The sequence below is a fragment of the Eucalyptus grandis genome, chromosome 1, assembly GCF_016545825.1.
Source record: "Eucalyptus grandis isolate ANBG69807.140 chromosome 1, ASM1654582v1, whole genome shotgun sequence".
Classification (NCBI taxonomy): domain Eukaryota; kingdom Viridiplantae; phylum Streptophyta; class Magnoliopsida; order Myrtales; family Myrtaceae; genus Eucalyptus; species Eucalyptus grandis.
The window spans coordinates 16,436,767-16,458,812 of record NC_052612.1 but is presented as its reverse complement, the minus strand read 5'-3'; the positions used below and the strand labels follow the sequence as shown (position 1 = coordinate 16,458,812).

The 22,046-nt window shown below is 39.5% G+C and overlaps 1 protein-coding gene and 1 pseudogene across 1 annotated transcript; one reads left to right on the top strand and one right to left on the bottom strand.

Moving 5' to 3' along the window:
- Positions 1-665: 665 nt before the first annotated feature.
- Positions 666-2,147, top strand: LOC104453576 (peroxidase 70-like). Its single transcript, XM_010068182.3, has 3 exons — positions 666-952; positions 1,071-1,265; positions 1,404-2,147. The coding sequence occupies exons 1-3, from the start codon at positions 731-733 to the stop codon at positions 1,950-1,952; spliced, it is 966 nt and encodes a 321-aa protein (XP_010066484.2). The 5' UTR covers positions 666-730; the 3' UTR covers positions 1,953-2,147.
- Positions 2,148-20,694: 18,547 nt separating this feature from the next.
- On the bottom strand, positions 20,695-22,014 carry LOC104431148 (annotated as a pseudogene).
- Positions 22,015-22,046: the final 32 nt, after the last annotated feature.

Below are 22,046 nucleotides of genomic sequence, written 5' to 3'. Positions count from 1 at the left end.
CTTCAAGAAAATGGACGTCACGGGTTTATTCCCATCATAATTCACCATCTTGGACATGCATATAAGATATCGAGATATGTTCTTGTCTTATTTGATCTCTAGGATAAAGTAGCATTCAGCTATGAATGTGACATAAATTAAGATTCGTCAAAAGAATAGACGATCACCATCCCAAGAAGAAATTCATATATAATTAACAATCCACATCACTTCGGCAGATAAAGTTTAGTAACTTTTTACGATAACTGGACTTATTCTCTTAGAAAATCTAAAACCTCTTCTTCAAGTCGAGGGTTGACCATGTAGAAGCAAGAACTTTTCCATTTTTAAGAAAAATTTGCCCTTTTCTGTGGGACCCAGATTACCAAATCCAGGATGTGGATTAGGTAGTTGGTAGTCCTTTGACCACGTATGAGCAATAAACCACGAGGCGCCGGCTGTAGAATTAATCTTACACGACCAGTTCAAGTACGAAGATGTACTCGTTTCTTGCATTAATGGGCATGACAGGCAAGCTTTGCACATGGATTCTTGCACGACAAGGTCTTTCTTCGGCCAAGTCCAATTATAACCTAAGGATTAAGTCTCTCTCTCTCTCTCTCTTCCTAGTTCCTATAAGTACACAAATGAGCAGCCCCGAAGCTCACAACAAAAGCAGCGTTCAAATCACCATTGCCTGCTGCAAAGTTACTCGTAATCTCAGTGCAATTTCAAGGATTCAAAGCCAAACATGGCCTTCCTCATCCTCTTCCAAGCGCTTCTCATCTTGTCCCTCGCGGCCTCAACTCTTTCGACTCGTCCCTACAAGAACGACCTCACGCCATACTTCTACGACTACGTTTGCCCTCAAGCCTTGCCTGCCATCAAGCGTGTCGTTGAGGGGGCGGTGCAGCAAGAGCGACGCATGGGCGCTTCCTTGCTGCGCTTGCACTTTCACGACTGTTTCGTCAATGTAAGACATATGTGCCAGCTAACTTTCACATTAATTTGTTCTCAAAAATAGTGATTACTATTCAGCGTAACACAACATTTGCCAACATTGATTTATGTTTGGGTGTCGAATGATGCAGGGTTGTGATGGGTCGATACTCTTGGATTCAACCGCAACCATCGAGAGTGAAAAGTTCGCGGCTCCTAATAACAATTCGGCTAGAGGTTTCGAAGTGATCGACCAAATAAAGGCGGAGGTTGACAGAGTATGTGGACGTCCCGTGGTTTCTTGTGCAGACATCTTGGCTGTCACCGCTCGTGACTCTGTTGTTGCGGTACGTCTAGTTTTACTGCATCCCGTGATGACCATTAATCAGCAAATCTAAATGGAGACCATCATTTGCTTAGTTGATTTTCATGCGCCGTAAGACATTGCCAATCCGAATTAGGTGTTAACTTCTTTCATATTTCAGTTAGGAGGGCCTTCGTGGAAAGTACAACTCGGACGAAGAGATTCGATGATGGCGAGCAGGACGACGGCAAACAACGACATCCCTGCGCCGAACATGGACTTACCTGCCTTAATTAACAATTTCAAGAAACAAGGCCTTAAGGTCAAGGACTTGGTTGCGCTGAGCGGCGCTCACACAATCGGCTTCGCACAGTGCTTTACCTTCAGGAATAGGACATTCAATGACAGCAACATCAACCAGGCATTCGCAAAGAATCTCCGGTCCTACTGCCCGCGCACAGGAAGCGACTCTAACCTCGCAAGTTTAGATCCCACGCCAGCGCGTTTCGACACATTGTACTACAATAACCTGTTGACCCAGAAGGGCCTTCTTCACTCTGATCAGGCACTGTCAACTGGTGAATCCGCACTCGAGCTAGTGAAGAGCTATAGCTACAATTATGAAGCATTTTGGAAGGATTTCGCTAAATCGATGGTCAGGATGGGAAATATCAAGCCACTGACCGGAAACCAAGGTCAAATTCGCTCGAATTGCCGGAGGGTGGATTGAATTTGGGACAGTCGGAAGCCACCGATTTCATTAAATTACAACGAGTCGTCACAATTTTCTTTTTTTTTTTTTTACGCATATGTCGCAAGTGTACCATTGTATTTGTTGCTGTGAGTAGTTCATTCTTCAGAGGAACTTTTTTCTAGAGAATGTACATTTGTGCCTCGATAATAAAGTCTTCATGTGTAAATTGAAGTTTCTCCGTAGAACCAAGTTACTTGTCTTCTAAACAAGGAATCTGAGCTCTCTCTCTGTGTTCCGACTCCCACATTTGCCGACGTGCGGCTGGCGTGCCACTGGCGAGCCGCAGTTATCAAGTTTCACTATCAAATAGTTTGAGGCTTTTTATAAAAATAAAAGATTAGTAAAAATCATTTATAAAGTATAGTTTTTTACCAAATGGCAGATATGTCTGCAAGCAAGTGATAGACCAGCTCCAGCCATAAAGCAATTATGTTTCCCCTAATTGCTAACGAGTACCGTTTATCGGGATACAGTCATAGCCGTGACACAGTTCATGTTAGGTTATACGAATGGCGACACAGAGTAGAATAACTCAAGCACAGTGACAGGATCTCAAGTGACTCCTACTAATTTGGATGTTTCAAGGGAATTTTGATCGGAGGAAGGCTCCTTAGGGACGGTCTAGCCTGCCCCTTGATCTTTTCTTGCAGGCTTATCATTAGCCATCCGTACGGAATGATACCAACTATCATCGGCCCGCGACTTTGTGATCAGCAGCGATCTGAACATTGATCATGTGCTCGTGAGACGTGATAAACCAGCATCTGTCGGTTTCGTCTGAACAAGAATATCACCGCATAGCAAAAACTTATTAAGTTCCATTTCCAACCCCTTCACTATGAATATCCCGTTGGAGGTTATGGGTTTGAGAGAGAAGAAGCAGTTGCTTAAAGTATTACACCAAGAGCCGTCAAGTTTGGAACGCTCAACAGTGTTACCTCTAGCATAAGGAAACTCTAGAGTTTTTATATACAAATTATTGGGCTCCGGCCCATATGGACCCAAATAATGATGCTTTCACGTATTGGGTTTGTATGTGAACATATTATTTTAAACTATATTAATAATATGTCCAACAATCTCCTCCTATGTTCACCATACAGCACAATCCAATAAGGTGGTCAATATAATGTTCACACAAACATGAATCATTCACATTCAGTCTAAGACAATCAACTCGAATCGGTCAAAGAGTATTTCAGCAGTAAAATATTAAATTAAATCATTATTTACTCATCATTCTTATCATGAATCTGTTCTGAAATTAACAAAATCAAAATCCCAAAAATAAATCTTAGACTCAGTTCACAACCAATATATGCATAATAGTCAAGTATAAGTAGGCTAGTCAAAATAGTTCAAGACCTTACAGATATAAGAAACAAGCATAATAATATTCACAAAATAGAAATAGCAAAATGCAAGTCTCAAGTAAATGGATTTCATCAAAATAGACAATAACAAGTAAATTGTCAAGTCCTACACGCTTTAAATAATATATATTCATTCATCAAGTAGGTCATCCTGGTCATGATCCCACTTATTAAGCTCTCCTCCATCTCTGTCATCCCCTGTAGAATGTCAAATATGAATTTCATATTATCATGAATTCAATCATTTGAAAAAAACTTAGCAACATTCCATCAGGCAGAGAAGAACATATATTAATATCATAAAGCATCATAATATCATGTTCATAAACATCAATCAAGTTTCATATATTATGAACAAGACTTAAACAATGTGATTTACAAAGAACCATCAACTTAAGTTTATTTGTAGGAGAATAACTATTGTCTACTTTCAAAGAACATGACTAATAGTCAAGTCACCTACAATAACCTAGTCATGTAATATCAAGTTTCAATTAAGAACAAGACCAGTAGGCTTCTTATGTAAACAATTGTTTCTATGTTTCAATTTGGAATGTCACAGTTGCCGATTCCTTAAAGTCAAATAATCTAGCATCAAGTTTGGAATGAGATCATTTAACCCAAAAAAAAAAAAAAATAGTCCAACCTAGTTAATTGTATCATCAAGTTTGGAATGACACAATTTTCCCCGATAGAATATTTGAATTAGGTTAGAGTCATTTTCATCAAGTTTGGAATGAGATAACTCACCCTTTTCAAATTAGTCGGCAACTGTGAACATTGATGAAACATATAAAATGTGCTTATCATTGTAACCAATAAAGAAAGATTCGATAATTCAAAATACACAATTAGAAAGTAAATAAATAGTAGTTAAGACTTGCCTATATAGTCTTTAACCCCAATTCCCCCATTGTTTTGAATAATCGATCTTTAGGCATACCTTTGGTGAGAGTATGACTATGTTATCCTTCAATCTCACATCGATCAAGGTGATAGCCCCTTGTTCTCTCAGATAATTCAACAACGCATATCTCAGTCTCACATGTCTTCGCTTTGAATTAAAGAGAGCATTCTTGACGACTTTGACAGCTGCTCGATTATCACATAATAGGCTTAAAGAATTAATCTTTAGTCGAGTCAAAGGAATATCCATAATCAGATTCTTTATCCACTCTGCCTCTTCACCGGCTGAGGCTAAAGCAAAAATTTCTGATTCCATAGACGATAAAGCAATACAAGTATGTCGTTTGGATTTCCAAGTAATAGTAGCTCCACCCAAAGTGAATACATATCCACTAGTGGACTTACTATTTCCAATATCTGAGCACCATGAGGCATCAGAATATCCATCCACAGTTGGAGGATAACCAAAATAATAGAAAGCATAATATTTAGTACCTTTAAGATATCTTATTAGCCTATCAAGCGCACCCCAATACTCTTTACTAGAATTACTAGTAAAATGACTAATCATGCCAACTGTAAAGGCTATATCGAGTCTAGTGCAACTCATAGCATATATGAGACTACAAAGCAGTTTCAAGTATTTTAACTGATCCATGCTGGTCCCTTCATTAGGACTCAATCTGTTATTATAATCACATGGTGTCTCACTCGGTTTACACTTATCATATCCCCAAGTAAAAAGTAGCTGTTCAATATAATGAGTCTAGCTAAGAAAGATGACTTGCCAGTTAAAGTTTACTTTCATACCAAGAATGGTATTAGCAATACCAAGATCTTTCATGTCAAATTCTTTAACTAAAGTAGTTTTCACGTCACTCACTACAAAATGATCGGAACCAAGAATTAACATGTCGTCAACATACAAGCAAATGATGACTATCTTATTTGACATAGAACGATGGTAAATGCATTTATCTGAATAACTAGACTGAAAGCCATAACTCCTTACCACTTTGTCAAATTTAAGATGTCACATCTTAGATGCTTGTTTAAGACCATACAAAGATTTATTCAATTTACAAACTTTGTCCTCAAGACCTTTCATAACATATCCTTCCGGTTGTTCCCTGTAAATTTCCTCATTTATATCCCCATTTAAGAAAGCTATTTTTACATCCATTTGATGCACTACAAAGTGTTCAATAGATGCCAAAGCAAGAAGAATTCTTATAGTTGATAGATGACACACAGGTGAATAGACATCAAAATAGTCTATTCCACTCTGTTGTTTATAGCCCTTAGCTACTAAACGTGCTCTGTATCTAGCTATTGATCCATCACTATTCAGTTTCTTCTTCAACACCTATTTACAGCTTATAGCTTTAGCCCATTTTGGCAAGTTTACTAGTTGCCAAGTGTGATTCTGCAACAGAGAACTCATTTCATCATTTATGGCTTCTGCCCACAGTAGAGATTCCCTAGATCTCATTGCTTCCTGATAGGAGAATAGTTCATTCTCAAGATGGTAAGCAACAAAGTCCTCACCAAAACTTATGTGAATTCTCTCTCTTGTAGATACTCTAACTGGAATTGGTTCAATAGCCAACTGTGTGGAATTAGTGTCAAAAAGGGCTTACTTCAGATTCTACGGGAGATTATAAAATCATATCTGTAGATTCAGAAACATTCAAACCTTGATCTCTGAGAAACTTGTTTTCGAAAAACACTGCATCTCTAGATTCTATTACTGTGTTAGCAGATAGATCTAAAAATCTATTTGCAGCACTATCTTCTGCACTATCTAGATATACACAAGTAATGGTTCTAGATCCCACCTTAGGTTTCTTAGGATCTAGTATGCTTACATAAGCAATACAGGCCCAAGTCTTAAGAGTATCATATCTATAAGGATGTTTATGCCATATCTCATAAGGTGTCATGGACAACTTAGAATGCGGCAACCTATTCAAGATATGATTAGCAGTTAGAACTGCTTCTCCCTAGTAGGAGAGAGGCATGCCAGTTGTGAGTAACATAGAGTTTAACATTTCAGTTAACATTCTATTCTTACGTTTGGCAACACCATTTGATTGGGGTGAATAAGGAGCAGTGGTTTCAAGTATTATACATTCTGAAGCACAAAATTCCTTGAACCTTGACATGCTATATTCTCCTCCTCTATCACTCCTAAACTTCTTAATTTTCAAGTTAAGTTGATTTTCTACTCTAGACTTGAAAATCTTAAACTTTTCAGACGCCTCATCTTTCGATTTCAACAAATAGACATGACAATATTTAGAAAAATCGTCTATGAATGTTATTAGATACTTCCGACCACCTTTAGTAATGTAATTTCTAAAGTCACAAATATCATAATGTATTAACTAAAGAAGTCGTGTGTTTTTAGAAACCAACTTAAAGGGTTTTCTAGTAATTTTAGCATGTGCACACACTTCACACTTGTCAAATCGAATAGAAGTATCTAATGGAATGTTGTGAGTTTTAGCTAGATAAAGTTACTCTACCATTCATAGTTGAAAAAGACATACCAGCTTTATCAAGTAAACTCATAGATATCAAATTCTTTTTAAGTAAAGGTACTACTCTAACATGTTTCAGAGGTATTAATTTATCTGAAGAAAACACCAAATTTGCAGTTCCAGCATGAGTCACCTTTGCCTCGCCACCATTGCAATTTTCCACAGTGTCTTTCACTTCTATGACCTCAATGAGTAAGTTCTTGTCATTTGTAGCATGAAAAGTAGTGCCACTGTCCAACCACCACTCAGAAGAGACGCTGGCCTTTCCATTCTTCATCATTCCAATGAAGGCTTGAGGCTCAGATCCTCTAATTAGCATATTGGCCTCATTTTGTGGTGTGTCATTCTTTGGCTTCTTCGGCAACTTACACTCTGCTGCCCAGTGACCCCACTTTCCACAATTATGGCACTTGCCCTTATTCTTCTTTTTGAATATAGTCTTTTTGGCCTCTAACTATAAAGAGGATTCACCTTTTGGTGACATGGACTTTTTCTGAGGTTTATTAGAGTGTGAAACTAAGTTAGCAACTAACTTTTGTTGTCCCACTTGTTCCAAACTCTTCCTAGTAATATTTTCATCTTCAATGTGAATATACCTCTTTAATTCATCCAGTCCCATTTGTATCTTCAGTCTGTGCATTTCAGTCTTGAAAGAACTCCATTCAGTTGGTAGTTTGCTCAACACAAGACCAACAAAGAGATTATCGGACATATCAAAGTTATCATCTTTCAGCTTGTTCCTCATATTCTCAAATTCAACTAACTGAGAAGTAATGCTTGAATTTATAGTGAATTTAAAGTCAAAGAATTTCTCCGCTATGAGAGTTTTAGATAGCCCCTCTTGTTTTTGGAACTGAGCGTTCAAGTAATCCTATATCTCTTTTGCCGTTTTATACTCACTATAAGTCATAGCAAGATTAGGATTTAGAGAATTCAACAAGTAATCTCTACAAAAATCCTCATCTTTGTTCCATTGATATTCATCAACATCTTTAGTGGTAGATGCAAAATCACTCAATACAATATAGAATATGTCACGTTCTTTCATGCCAAATTGAACATGTAATTTTCAGCCATGAAATTCAGTAACATCGAATGATTGCAACATTATAATATCATAGAAACTGCGCTTTGCCATTTTAATCAGACAAAGTGTTAGAAAGAGTGCACCTTGGAGTCCTCAGAGCCACAAAGTCGAATAACTCCCCTAACCTTAATCAAATCACTCTGTAGAGATGGAATTTGCCAAAACAAACCCCAAAAACAAATCTGGAGCACCCAAAAACCTTGAGATGGACTGCCCTTGTCGCTGAAACTCGCTGGAAATTTCTGCCACCAAAATTCGCTGAAATTTCGTTCCCAAAATTCACTAGAAATTCATATGGAAACTTTCGGGTGTTGTAACTTCTCCGTCCGACCTCTTATTGCCACAAGTGACCACTCAAAACATTCGTATCAATGAGTAGAACAAAGCCCAAGTGGTTTCACCCTCTAAAATTGGCTATAATTTTTGGATTCTTGAATCAAAGATTTCGGTCACCCGAATCTTCAAACTCAAATCCCGACCAATATCACCGTCGAAATCGAAAGTAAATTACACTCGGGAGTTCATCTTGACGAAATCTTCAAGAAGTCACCTTACTCGCTCAAATCCAACACATGAACATAATACTTCAAGATTGTTGGAGGTTATGGATTTCCGAGAGAAGAAACAGTTGCTTGAAGTATTACACCAAGAGACGTCAAGTTTGGAACGCTCAACAGTGTTACCTCCAGCGTAGGGAAACCCTAGAGTTTTTATATACAAGTTATTGGGCTCCAGCCCATATGGACCCAAATAACCATGCTTTCACCTATTAGACTTGTATGTGAACATATTATTTTGGACTATATTAATAATATATCCAATATATCCCCCCTTCCATTCGCTCATCCCAATATGGAAACCGACATGTCATTCTACACATCTCCTCCTAGCATCAACTATATCTTGCAATTCTAGTCATTCCAGCAATGACTTGGACATGAGCATTCGAGCATCAACTCAAAAAGTGACTCTGCACAACAAGATCATGCTCAGTCGAACAGTACACGTAGCTAAAGAGATGTTCTGCGCAATGTAAGTGAGAACTTTTTGTCACCAATGACTTGCACGGTAAAAGAATTTCTAACCTGCTCATGGTGTGGGTAGCGCCAATCCCTGTCCTAGTGGCAGCGGCGTCACTCCTAGATGTTGTACCATGTGTGTTGTGAACCACATTACCTGTCACCACTTGCTCCTACACATCGGCTTAAAGCTCTTTCTCCGTTTCCACGCATTAAGCTTGCCACTTGAGCTCCATGAACTGCACTGGCTAACTAATCTGCTGGAGCCACATGCCCTACCCAATCCATGTTCCGCGCCCTGCAATTAATTCAAAGCAAGTCCGAGTGGCAGTATGGGCACTCCTAGTTTCTGTACTAACTGCTTGATTTAGACTGGAGGGCCTCAAATTGTTCATTGTCAACAGCCATTCTCCACCACGCCGTCACTAGTTACTGCCCAATCATTGCCAGCTCCTCCTCTCGCTGGGGATTGCGTTCACCACTCAAGAAACCAGAGCTGTTCGCCGGTTATGTCCTTGTCCTGTCATGGTGTCACCATCCTGAGTAATCACGACGGAGTATTAACATATTCTAGTCTAGTTTGTATCTCTTAAGCAAAACTCAATTCTGACAGCATTCACTTTTAACTCAGATAAAATATCTACTCAACTATGAAACAAGAAGTCAGATCTTAATTCTGCAATCCGCGCGCCAAGCCACATCAATATATGAAATATGACAAAACATGTTGATAATTGGATGAAAGTGCAACCATTTATATTCGGCCTAACTCGATTTCTCACGCACGAGTGCATAGTTTAGTGTATTATTAAGAAATTTGAACATTTTTCGACAAGATTATCCGAGGCAAAAGCTGCTGCTTGCAAGGCCGCACCGTCTTCACCACATAATGCAACAATGGCCACGATTTCTTCCCGCCCAAATCGAATGCAAAAGCCGTTGTACCACTCTGCAGGAAATCTGCTTTAGTCCCCACGGCGACTTCCTCTTCATCGTCCACTCCTTATTGGGGTTGCCAAGTCCCAACAGTCACCACTTGGGTCCATGCCCTCGTTGCATGAGTCCACCACCTCCGATATTAGACCAGCCTTATCTAAACCTCTTCTAGTTCAAACTCACTTGACATCATTGAGCCCACATGAGACCTATATGATCTAATGATTGAGATGTAGTGGACTTACATATATTGGATACTTACAACAGTTTTTCACAATCCAAACTCATTCTTTGTAAGGCATAATCCAACCAAAAATCCAAAACATTTTCCGTCGATTTCGATACCCGAATATGTTTTCTGTCTCACCAATTTTCTAAGCTTCTACCTGTTTTAGATAGACGTCTTTACCATTCCATCACAAGTAAATAATTGATGTTGTGTAAAACTAAGGAACCACTAGGACCAAATTAAGATTAGGACTTCTCAAAACCACTTAAGACTAATGGTGCGTTTGTTTCATGGAAAACTCAATAATAAAGGAAAATGTTTTCAGGGAAAGTATTTTCCAAAAATACGGTTTGTTTTCCTTTGTTTGGTGATGTATAATTGAAAATGTTTTATGCCATTTGAATCCCATTAAAAATAATTTTACACTTCATCATAGGAAAAAAAATGAATTTTTAATTTAAAAAACTTCAAATTTTTCATATTGTTGTTTTTTATTTACTTTTATTTTCTATTGATTCTTTTCTTTCTTTTTATTCCCTTATTTTCTTTTTCTTTTTCTCTTTTTCCTTCTTCTTGTCCTTCACTCCTCACCTTCCTCATGCCATCCCTTCTGCTTCCTCTGGCAGTTCGTTCCCGGCTGGCTTACAAGGGGTGAGCTCCAGCTATCGCTAGAGGCGGCGAGCTCACTAGCTAGCTGCTAGAGGCTGCAAGCTCACCCAATCTGGCAAGGCTTGAGCCTCATCGCTGGAGGCCACGAGCTCACCCGATTTAGTGAGGCTTCAAGCTCATCGACCTCAAGCAAGCTCAAGCCTTGTTGTCGAAAGCCATGAGATCGCTCGATCCGGTGAGACCAAAGCTCACTAGCCGTCCTTGTGGTTGGTGACGGTGAAGAAGAAGCAAAAAGAAAAATGAAGAAAAGAAAAAGAAGCAAATTCGAATTTTTTTATTTTTATTTTTAAAATGTTTTCCAAATTTTAATTTTTTTAAATAAAATTTTTAATTTCAATTTTTTTTTAAATATATTTTTATAAGAATAATTGATTGTAAATCAAGCATCAAATCTAAGCTTTGGTAGATTCGGAAAACGTTTTCCAATCCTTTTCAAAGGGGAAATCATTTTCCTGAATTTAAGCTTTGCTAGGAAAACGTTTTCCATTGACTAATTTTCCTGAGCAACCCAAACGCCGAAAAATGAGGAAAATGTTTCCCCAGAAAATGTATTCCGCAAAACAAACGCACCCTAAGCCTTACATTACTTGTCTAACTACTGTAAATGCTTGATCAATATTTTAGTTATCATTTTAGATACATGTCTAAGTTGGGGAAAACACCCAAAAAGTTCTAAACCTATTGAATTAATGTTAATTGGTCTTAAACCATTTTCACAAAATGCCAATTGAATCATTCCGACTAATCGTGGCAGTAAATTGCTAATCACTAATGTGGACAACAGCCGTCCCACATGGCACAATCAGTGATAGCATGAACAATTTTTACAATTTAATATATATATATCGCTTTCATTTTGGCTAACAAGGGCCTACGAACCCTCACCTGGTGAGGATTGTGGCCCTTGCGTAGGCCCTTGCCAAATCTAGGCAAGGGCCGCCTTGCCAACAACCAATAGGGCCATGGAGGCCTTAGGCAACAGCCTTTACAGCCCCACAGGGGGAGAGCATGAAGGCCTTCACCCAAACCTAGTAAGGGCCTAGCATTGGTCAAAATGAAAGGAAAAAAATAATAAAATAATAAAATAAAATTCTATTAAAAAAATATCACATCAATACCAATCATGTCACGTAGGATGATTAGTATCCATATTAGCAATTTCTAATCAAAATTAGTTGAATAAACTCAATTAGCAAAATGTGAAAAGATTTAGAACTAAATCCGTCCAATTAAAAAGGTTATGATCGAATTTGTATCAATACAATAGGTTTAGGACTTTTTTAGTACTTTGTCTATCTAAATTATATGAATGGAAAACCCAATTCCTAAAACCAACACCGCTCATAGGACTTGCTGGCAAATCGAATACTTGTTTAGAGACTTGCTAGCAAATCGACTACTTGTTTAGAGACTTGCTGGCAAATCGACTACTTGTTTAGAGCTTTGTCGATGAGTATTTGAGAGTTCAGAATTGCCAATTAAAAAAACAAAAATGATGGTTATGGTTGGGGGCCGCGGACTAAAGAGGAATGAGCTGTCAACACTTTGGATAAAAGTGGAAGGCACCTAACATTTAAAAGCATTGGCTTGGGTCGTTTGATATGATGGTCAGTCATGAGCCTCGTTTTCAAAGGGTAAGGCATCAAAATCTTCTTTGGTACTTCCTTTTATCAATCAAAATTCAAAGTACATCTAATAGTGATTCCAATGATTTTTTGAGGAAATTTACTAAACTAAACTAATATACCTAAAATACAAAATAAATATAAAAACTAAATATATATTTATATGTTGAATTTATATTAGAATATAGAAAGAAATTTAAAATAAAAATAAAAAAATGAATACATAAAAGTGGAAGTAGAATAATCCACAATCATATTGAGAAAAATAGAATGTTTAAGAGTAGAAGATTTATTTATAGTAATTGATTACTATTTAATGTAGTTTTAAGGATAAAATCCATCTCAAACATGGGTAAGAACACAAGCTATTCCTAAATTCAAATTTACTATTTGATTGGGTTGATTAGTCTAAATTATTTTAAAGATTATTTTTGCTTGTATTAATAATGTCACATTTGTTGTTCAAAAGTTAGTCTTACATAATGTGTCGTATGTAGACTACAAGCCCTACATCTTCACCTAGAAAGTTCATTGAAGGAAATTTCAATATGAGCTCATCATTTAGTTAGATCCACCTCACTCAATAATTTAAGTTAAACATGAATTGATAATTACTTCCGTACTACACCAAATTTTCGATATGGGATCTCTCCAAGAAAATCGACACATTTTTGTTTTGCTTTCCAACCCAAGTTGATTGCTTCTTCTTCTTTTTTTTTTCGTGAAAACATACATGAAGAACATGAACACAAAAATGTAAGACAAACTGACGTGGTGGAACTAAAGCCGGTCCATCTTACAAAGTGCAGGAAAATCAGTTTGCGATTCAGCTCAATAAGCATTCCGAGTAGGGGGAAAAATCATTGAGACGGCTTACCGATTCGCCGCTCAGATTCATGTAAGTCTGAGGCTTTGCGAGGAATACAGGGACATCACCAACAAAACCCGCATCAATATTCCATCCACCAAATTAAATGTAACCCACGCGCTCCTGACAAAATAAAGCTGAAACGAAAATCACTGAGCACCTGCCTTGCCCGAACATAGCTTTGCAGTGGACCGTGCTCATCGGAATCCCTTGCGATTCAGCAAAAGCACCGATCATTTCGAACCCTACCTGCTTGATCAAAACCCAAACACAGAACTAACGGTTCTGCAACTAGGAATTCCAGCAAAAAAAGAAAAAACAAAACATAATTTAGTGCACAGTGACTGGGTTCAGCTACGTACATTATGCCTGGTTCCTCTGTACTTATCTCCGGGATTGCCCAGGCCGACGAAGAGACAAGGCCGTGGAGCCCCGGTGCAAAAGCAACGTCTAGCAATCACGCTATGCATACAAAGATGTCTCTTTTACTTCCCTTCTTTCTCAGGTTTGAGCTGGAGTTTAATGGGTGAAAGAAGCAGACGACGGGCCCGCAATTACAATAGCCCCCCAAGTAGCCAACTTTGTACTGATCAGGAAAGCATCATCGTCCAAAACCAAATCGACTTGAGGGCAGACATAGTCGTAGAAGTCTGGCGAGAGACCATTCTTGTAGGGGCGCGTCGAGAGAGCTGAGGCCGTGAGGGACAAGAAGAGGAGTGCTCGAAAGAGGCTGAGGCTACCTAAGGCCATGTTCGGCTGTGAACCCTTGAAATTGCTCTAAGATTATGAGCTACTAAGCAGGAATTGATAGTGATTTCGAGGCTGCTTTTGTTGTGAGCTTATTGACTGCTCATTTGTGTACTTATAGGATATTTTTTGGGGGTGGGGGGTGGGGGGTGGGGGCTGCCTGTCAGAGAGAGACTTAATCCTCAGTTTATGGTTGGACTTGGCCGAAGAGAGATCTTGTCTTACAAGAATCCGTGTGCAAAGCTTACGTATTATGCCCATTATGACAAGAAACGAGAACATTATGCATTCTTAGCTTCGAATGAATTGAACCGGTCGTGTAAGATCTATTCTGCCGCCCATGCCTCGTGGTCGTGGGTTATTGCTTATACGTGGTCAAACGACTACCTAATCCATATGCTGGATTTGGCGCTCTGGTCCCACCGAAAGGGCAAATATTTATTAAAATGGAAAAGTTCTTGATTCTACTTGGTCAACCCCGGACTTGAAGATGTGATTTTAGGTTTTCTTAGAGAATAATTCCAGTTATGCTAAAGAGTTAATAAATTTTTTATCTGCCAAAATTATGTGGATTGTTAATAATATATAATTTTTTTCTTGGGATGGTGATAGTCCATTCTCTTGATGAGTCTTAATCTATGTTATCTGCATAGGTGAATGATACCATATGCTAAAGATCAAATAAGACGAGGACATCTTTCGAGATCTTATACATGTGGCAAAGATTATGAATTATGACAGGAATAAATCCTTCGCATCCATTTCCTATAACTAGTTAGTTAGGATTAGTCGTTAGGCTAACTAGATGAGCTAAGGGGTTAGTTAGGTTAGTTAATAGTTCAATTAGATTACTGTAGTTAGTTAAGTTAAATTACTTTAATTAGCTTAGGTAAATTAGCCCGGTTAGGTTATGTACATTTAATTAAGTGTTTTGATTTAAATATTTTGCAATTTATTTAATTATTTTACAATTTATTTAACTGTTTATTAATTAGCGTAAATTATACCAAGATAGCCGGTCATCAGAATTTTGTGCTGATCGTCATGATTGTCTTGGTTTGTGCAATTGATCACTAATTTATGCAATTGGATGCTGAGTAATGATTTTCAGTTATTATTTCAAAAATATGAATTTTGGTATTTAATTAGAAAAATACCGGATGTCAGGTTTTAACACCAAAAATATTTTAGATACTATATAAATCATGGAACTTTTAAAAGAGAGAATATCACATTTTGTGGATCGATTTGATTGTGTGTCCACGCACAATTATTTACCGGGTGTTTTTAATATAAAGAAAATAGGCCAAGTACATTATTTGAAATGGAATTATTTGAGTGCAAAGCACGATATTCTTGGCCGGACATGGATGTGCGTGTGATCATTATGAGAACCCGTCATGAACTTTTACACCGGACGATGCTCCTTCGGGAATACCCCACGTCAACGGATGTCGGTCATAGTGAAGGCTGGGCCGATGCTTCTTTGGGAATGCCGTCTAGATGTAGATGTTGCCGTGCCCGACGAAATGGGATAACGCCTAGTTATGTCGGATGATCGCCGATTGTTAAGTTGGCCGTAGCCGTTGGGTTATAACTAATTAGAACACACTTGGATGATTACTATAACCGTGTCTGATTATGGGACAAAATTGTGTGGCATAGAATGTAACGTGTCATAATGATTTGGCCTTATAATCGAGACCCCTGTGATTGATTGATTTATTAAAGTGAAGTGTTCCAATTATTAAGTGCATTTACTGCATACATATGTTATATGAATTGTGCTGAGGTGCAGGGACGTGCTGAGGTGAAGTACGCCTTATTTGATGTGTGCTTAGGCTGTCTCTAGGTGAATTATCTTCGTAATCGGGGTTTAGGGTGTAGACTCGCTGAGATATCGTCTCACCCCGTCGTGGTATAAATTTTTACAAGTTCTTAGATGGAGGTGCGACCCGTACGTTTTGGGTGGCCGCGAGAGGTAGAGACCGAGCGTACCATACTCCCTATCCATGGGAACCCCAATTGGATCCGGGAGCTCGTCGTGATGACCATTTGGGTCGATGAGGGCATACCTCTGTTGGTACCTCACCGATTCAAAGCGTGATTTCATCACGGGCCCAACGGTGTTCGAGAGGGCCTCTTGGATGGTTTTGACGGACTTGCCGTCAATGATGAGTACGTGATGGATCTCAACCCTGTCGTGGATGCCTATATTATAGTTGATATCGAGGCGAACCAGTTGCCCGAGGCTAATGAGCCCGAAGTAGAGGAGGTAGCTAATCCTATAGACCTCAACATCCCTTACGGTGTTGTAGTAGACTCGGATCCCAAGTAGGTAGGATCCGGGGTAGAGTTAGCTTGGTAGTTTCTTTTGAGATAGACCTCTTGTATATAAATCATAGGTTTGACCTGGCTGTATATAAAGTGTGTTTTATGAAAAAAGTGTTGTTCTGCTTTTCTCTCACATGTTTGTTGTTGTTTGGAGATTATTTAATTCGCTTCCGCGTGTGCAATTTGATCGACCACTGAGGGATGTGCGCACACTTGGGGTTCAAGGCATGACACGCACCTCCATCTAAGGACCTGTAAAATTTTAAACCATGACAAGGTGAGACAATGTCTCGGCAAGTCTACACCCTAAACTCCGATTATAATGAGAATTCACCTAGCAGCAGCCTAAACACGCATCATATAAGACTTACCTCGCCTTAACACCTCATTGCACATTAGTACAGCTCATATAACATATATAAATGCGGTAAGCGTCAATCATTAATCGGAACACTTCATATCATATATCAATCAATCATAGGGATCACGATTATAAGGCTGAATTGTTATGACACGTCTCATTCCGTGCCACACAACTTCGTCCCATAATCAGGCGCATCTATATCAAATACTCAAGCATGTCCCAATTAATTACGACCCAACAGCCATGGCCAACTCAACAGTTGGCGATCATTCAGCATAATCGGGCATCGTCCCATTTCGTTGGACACGGCAACGTCTACATCTAGACGGTATTCCCGAAGGAGTATCGACCTAGCCTCCACTATGAACGGCATCCGTTTTCAAGGGCATCCGAACTTAATCAAACATCGTCCCCCATAAACGCATTAAGACGGGTTCACTACGTAAACACATCATGGTACTAAAGTGATCACACACGAATCCATACTTGGCCAAGAACATCTTACTCTGCACTCAAATACTTCAATTTCAAATAATAGACTTAGCCAATATTCTTCATATTAAATACACCCAGTAAAATAATTGTGCATGGTCACACAGTCAAATCGAACCATAATTCGTGATGTTCTCCCTTTTTAAAATTCCACGATTTATATAGCATTTAAAATATTTTTGGCGTTAAAACCCGACACCCGATATTTTTCTAATTAAATATAAAAAATTCATATTTTTGAAATAATAATTAAAAATCATCATCCAACACTCAATTGAATAAAATAGCAATCAATTGTACAAACCAATAGAACCATGATGATCAGCACGAAATTCTAACAACCGGCTATCCCGGTATAATTTACGCTAAATAATAATTAATTAAATAAATTGAAAATTATTTAAATTAAACCCTTCATTAATCCACTTAAGCTAATCTAACCACTTAATTGAACTAATTAACTAACATAGCTAGGATATACATTACACTAATTAGACTAATCATCTAAGCTATCTAACCGCCTAATTAATCTAACTAATTGACCAAATAAATAATTACACTAACTAAATTAACCTTAATCCTATTTAGGCCTAAACTAATCCCTATAATCCTCACTTAGCCTAAACTAATCCCCTCTATGAGCAATTAACCCTCTAATTATGGATTAGGATGTTAACTCACCGATTTAGTGAGATAAGGGGTCCACGGTGATAGCGGCGCAACAGCAACCAAGATCTGGGCCTACAGCGACTCCAAAGGAGAGTTGGAAGGGGCTGAAAAAGGCCTGGCAAACTCATAGCTTGAGCTGGCTTTCAATTATGTGGGGCTGAACTAAAGGGCTGGTCGAGGGGCTTGGCACGAAGAGGGACGGCGGCTGGTCGGAGCTGGAACAAGCGGAGGCTTGGACGCTCGAACAGGCGAAGGCTTGGGCGCGAGCTGGTTGCGGACAAAGTGACGAGGCGGGCAGCCTAGTCAACAGTCGAGCAGGGGCTGGCATCAAGCTAGTAGCGAGACACACGGATGCACAAGACTAGAGTCAAGGCTGGTGATGGGCTTAGTGGTTGTTCTAGTGGCTGAGTTTAGGCTGGTTCGGTGTTGTCCTTGGTTGGTGCAAGTTGGTTCTAGTTATGGGGACTTGTAGCAAGGAAATGGAGAAGAAGAGGATGAAGAAGAAGATGATGCAATGGTTTTGCTAGGCTGGTCAAGCAAGAGGGAGAAGGGAGGGGGAACAAAGGGGGGACAAGAGCCTTGGAAGTCCACATTGTGGCCAATCACCTTGCACTTGAAATATCCAAGCACTTGAGTGTACAAGCCTCAAAATCTTCTGCCCTTGCTGTCCAAGCTTCTTCCACAAGCCAATATCTTCACAAAACTTCATCACAAGACTTTAAGTTGATGCCCAAAAACAACATAGTAGCTGCCCTTATGAATTTTCACCCACCTCCTCTCAAATTCTTCACAATTGATTCCAATTTGATGGCCAAAATTGCTGGGGAGGTTGCCTATACCAATTTCCACAATTTCCTTCACCACTTGATCCATCTTGAAGGCTGAAAAGTCCTTCAATTTTGCCCATCCGAATTTCCTTGGATTTAATTTGCCAAATTTTGATTTTCCGCCATAATTCCGAGCTCGCCGAAAATTCTTCAAAGGATGAGACGATGTCCTAAAAATAAATTGTGACATGCTCGAACTTTCAATTCTCGAAATCAAGTTCAATTCCGTGGTTAATTTCGACCGGACACAATTTTAGCATTACTTAACCTACTAGTAGCTTTTAGAAATTTTATTGCGTTTGACTCGTGGTTGATAATTTTCAAACCACGTTTGTGCATCACCGACTCATTGGCGACTCTCGGTTGTCATAAAAATCTCAATGTTTCAATTACGAGTACCGGATACAAAATCGATAGAAAAATCGGTTTAGTGTCGTTCAATGCAATTTTTGCAATCAAGTGGAATCACCCACAATTTAATTATGTGCTTTTATCGAATCGACCCATCTCCGGTCTCTAATCGATCATAACGGTGACATATTGACCCTTACCAATTATCATGGTCGAGTAGTCAATTTCTGATCAAATTCTCAAGTTTGTCGCGTTTATATCCCTTAACGGTTTCACCTAATAGATCAGTTATCTCGTGAGTGATTAGCTTAGAGAAAAGGGACCATAGGCGCGTTGATGAACAGCTCATTTCATTTAATCGAGACAAGGTTGAATTTTCGGGATGTCACAACCCTCCCCCTCCCAAAAAAAAAAAAAAAAAACATTAGGTGGCAAATCATGTCTCTAACTTCTCACGAAACTTGACTACGCTAAGATAATTGAGGTAAACTATGAAGAGCATATGTTGTTCCTCCGGCCAAGGTGGATATTCAAGTTGAGATATATTGGGAGCATAAAGTAGAAGTCCAGTATCTTCACGTAAGGAGATCACCAAAAGGGAGCCCAAATCCGAGCTCGTCAACATGTCCAATTGAACACACCTTTACACAAAAACTTAGGCTAGTAAATTATGAACCAATTGAGATATATTAACTGCTCCACTTCACATCAATTCTTCGAAGTGAAACTTCTCTAAGACAACTCACTTACACTTGCATCCTAACAATCTCTCCATCATGTGTGAGCTCCATGTTAGGCCAACTCCCTCTTGATTTAGGTATCCTTCTACATTAATTGATGGGCCACGTTGCTATACCACAATACCCACCTACCTAAACATCGCAACGATCAGCTTTGATACAATTTGCTAGGAGCGCAATGCAAAAGTCCAATACCTTCACCTAGGGAGATCGCCAAGAGAAGCCCAAGTTCGAGCCCATCAACATATCAAGTTGGACACAACTTTACTTAAAAGCTTAAACCAATCAATTAAGATATTTTAACTGCTCTACATCACATCAGTTCTCCAATGTGGGGCTTCCCTAAACAACTCGCTTACATTTGCATCCTAACGAGATATTGTTGGTGCAAAAGGATATTTGGATTCAGAGAGAGTGGGCCAAAAGTAGGAGGCTCACACGTGAGCCAAAGATTTGTTGAGTTGCATGTGTGAGGGTGTTGGATGAAAAGAAATCTCACATCTGAAGCAATTAATATATCCTACTTGGGGTATGATCCAATTATTTAAATTTTTTAGTAAAGGTATCGATGGACTGGGGGCTGAGCGGGGCCTCGCCCTTTATTTCTTCCCCATGCTCTTTCCGACCCAAGAAAAAAAAAATCACTTCAATTAAACCAGAAAGCTTGTCTACTTTCTATGCACTTATCTTTTGACGTTATGCAATACTGTTGTTTTCGTCGTCACATATGGCTGATGACCTGTGAACATTGGTAACCTAGAATTTTACGAGCAAGAGTCCTTCGAACGCTTTATAAAATGGAACGGATCGATGATTGGATCAGAGTGTATTCCAGAGATGTTTGAATGAGTTGAAGGCCTTTATTATTATTAGAGCTTTCAATTATTGGTCAGAGAACAATTTCAAGAATGTTTCTTAACACGATTATTAAAGCATACGTCGGAAAGAAACGAAGAACAAACTGCCATTTCAGTTCAACCTTCGGCAATTTGAGCGAATCTGGCCCTGGTTTCCGATCAACGGCTTTATGTTTCCCATCTTGATCATCGACTTTGCAAAATCATCCCAAAAGGCCTCCGCATCATCACTGTAAGTTTTCACCAGCTCATCCGTTGACCCACCACTGTAAAGCGCCTGATCAGAGTGAAGAAGCCCCTTCTGCGCCAGCAGATTATGGAAGTACAATGCATCGAATTGAGCCGGCGAAGGATCCAAACCAGCGAGGTTCCCGTCCTCTCCAGTACGCGGGCACAAAGACCGGAGGCTCCTGGCAAAACTGGTGGCGATGTTGTCGTCGTTGTATGTGCGGTTTCTGAAATTGATACATTGAGCGAACCCGATTGTGTGAGCACCGCTCAGCGCGACCAAGTCCCGAGTGTCGAGACCTTGCTTTTGGAACGTGTTGATCAGTGCAGGCAAGTCCATGTTCGGCGCGGGAATGTCGGAGTTGGCGGTTGTCCTGCTCGCCATGGTCGAGTCCCTCCTTCCAAGTTGTACTTCCCATGAAGGCCCTCCCAGCTGAAATATTTCAGTCAACCTTTTAAGTTCAAATTCAGCTTTGCTTAGATAATCGAAAGATTATGTATGTGCATATGATTCTGCGCCTAGCGTGTTCAATTAGCGGGAGACTCTCTCTTCTATTTGTCTGCACTGTAGTTTTGCTTAAATGAAGGCATCATATGTAGCATTAAGATAAGACATACCGCAACTACCGAGTCACGGGCTGCGACGGCCAAGATGTCGGCACATGATACAAGTGAGTATCCGCAAGCTTTGTCGACCTCCGCCTTAATTTGATCGATCACTTCGAACCCTCTAGCCGAATTGTTATTCGGGTTCGCGAACTTTTCGCTGTCAATGGTAGGGTCGGATCCAAAAGTATTGAAGCATCGCAACCCTACATTATGACGTGGATAAAACAAGAATCAAGTTAGCAAATTTATGCCGGCTCCTAGATAACCAATGCGAATATAAGATTATCGTGAATGTGTCGTACGTTAACGAAACAATCGTGGAAGTGCAAACGGAGTAAGGAAGCGCCCATGCGTCGCTCCTGTTGCACCGCCGCCTCGACAACGCGTTTGATGGCGGGCAAGGCTTGAGGGCAAACGTAGTCGTAGAAGTATGGCGTGAGGCCTTCCTTATAGGGCCGCGTCGAGAAAGCCGAGGTCGCGAGAGACAAGAAGAGAAGTGCTTGGACGAGGCTGAGGCTATTTAAAGCCATGTCTGCCTTTCGGAGTCAACAAGGATTGGAGCGAGACTATGAGTAATTCTGCTTCAATTGATGGTGC

What these genes read in the sequence shown, in the direction of transcription:
- LOC104453576 (XM_010068182.3), top strand. Translation starts at nt 731, where the DNA reads ATGGCCTTCCTCATCCTCTTCCAAGCGCTTCTCATCTTGTCCCTCGCG. An exon ending in TTCACGACTGTTTCGTCAAT is followed by an intron (nt 953 to 1,070) that starts GTAAGACATATG and finishes CGAATGATGCAG; the next exon opens with GGTTGTGATGGGTCGATACT. An exon ending in CTCGTGACTCTGTTGTTGCG is followed by an intron (nt 1,266 to 1,403) that starts GTACGTCTAGTT and finishes TTCATATTTCAG; the next exon opens with TTAGGAGGGCCTTCGTGGAA.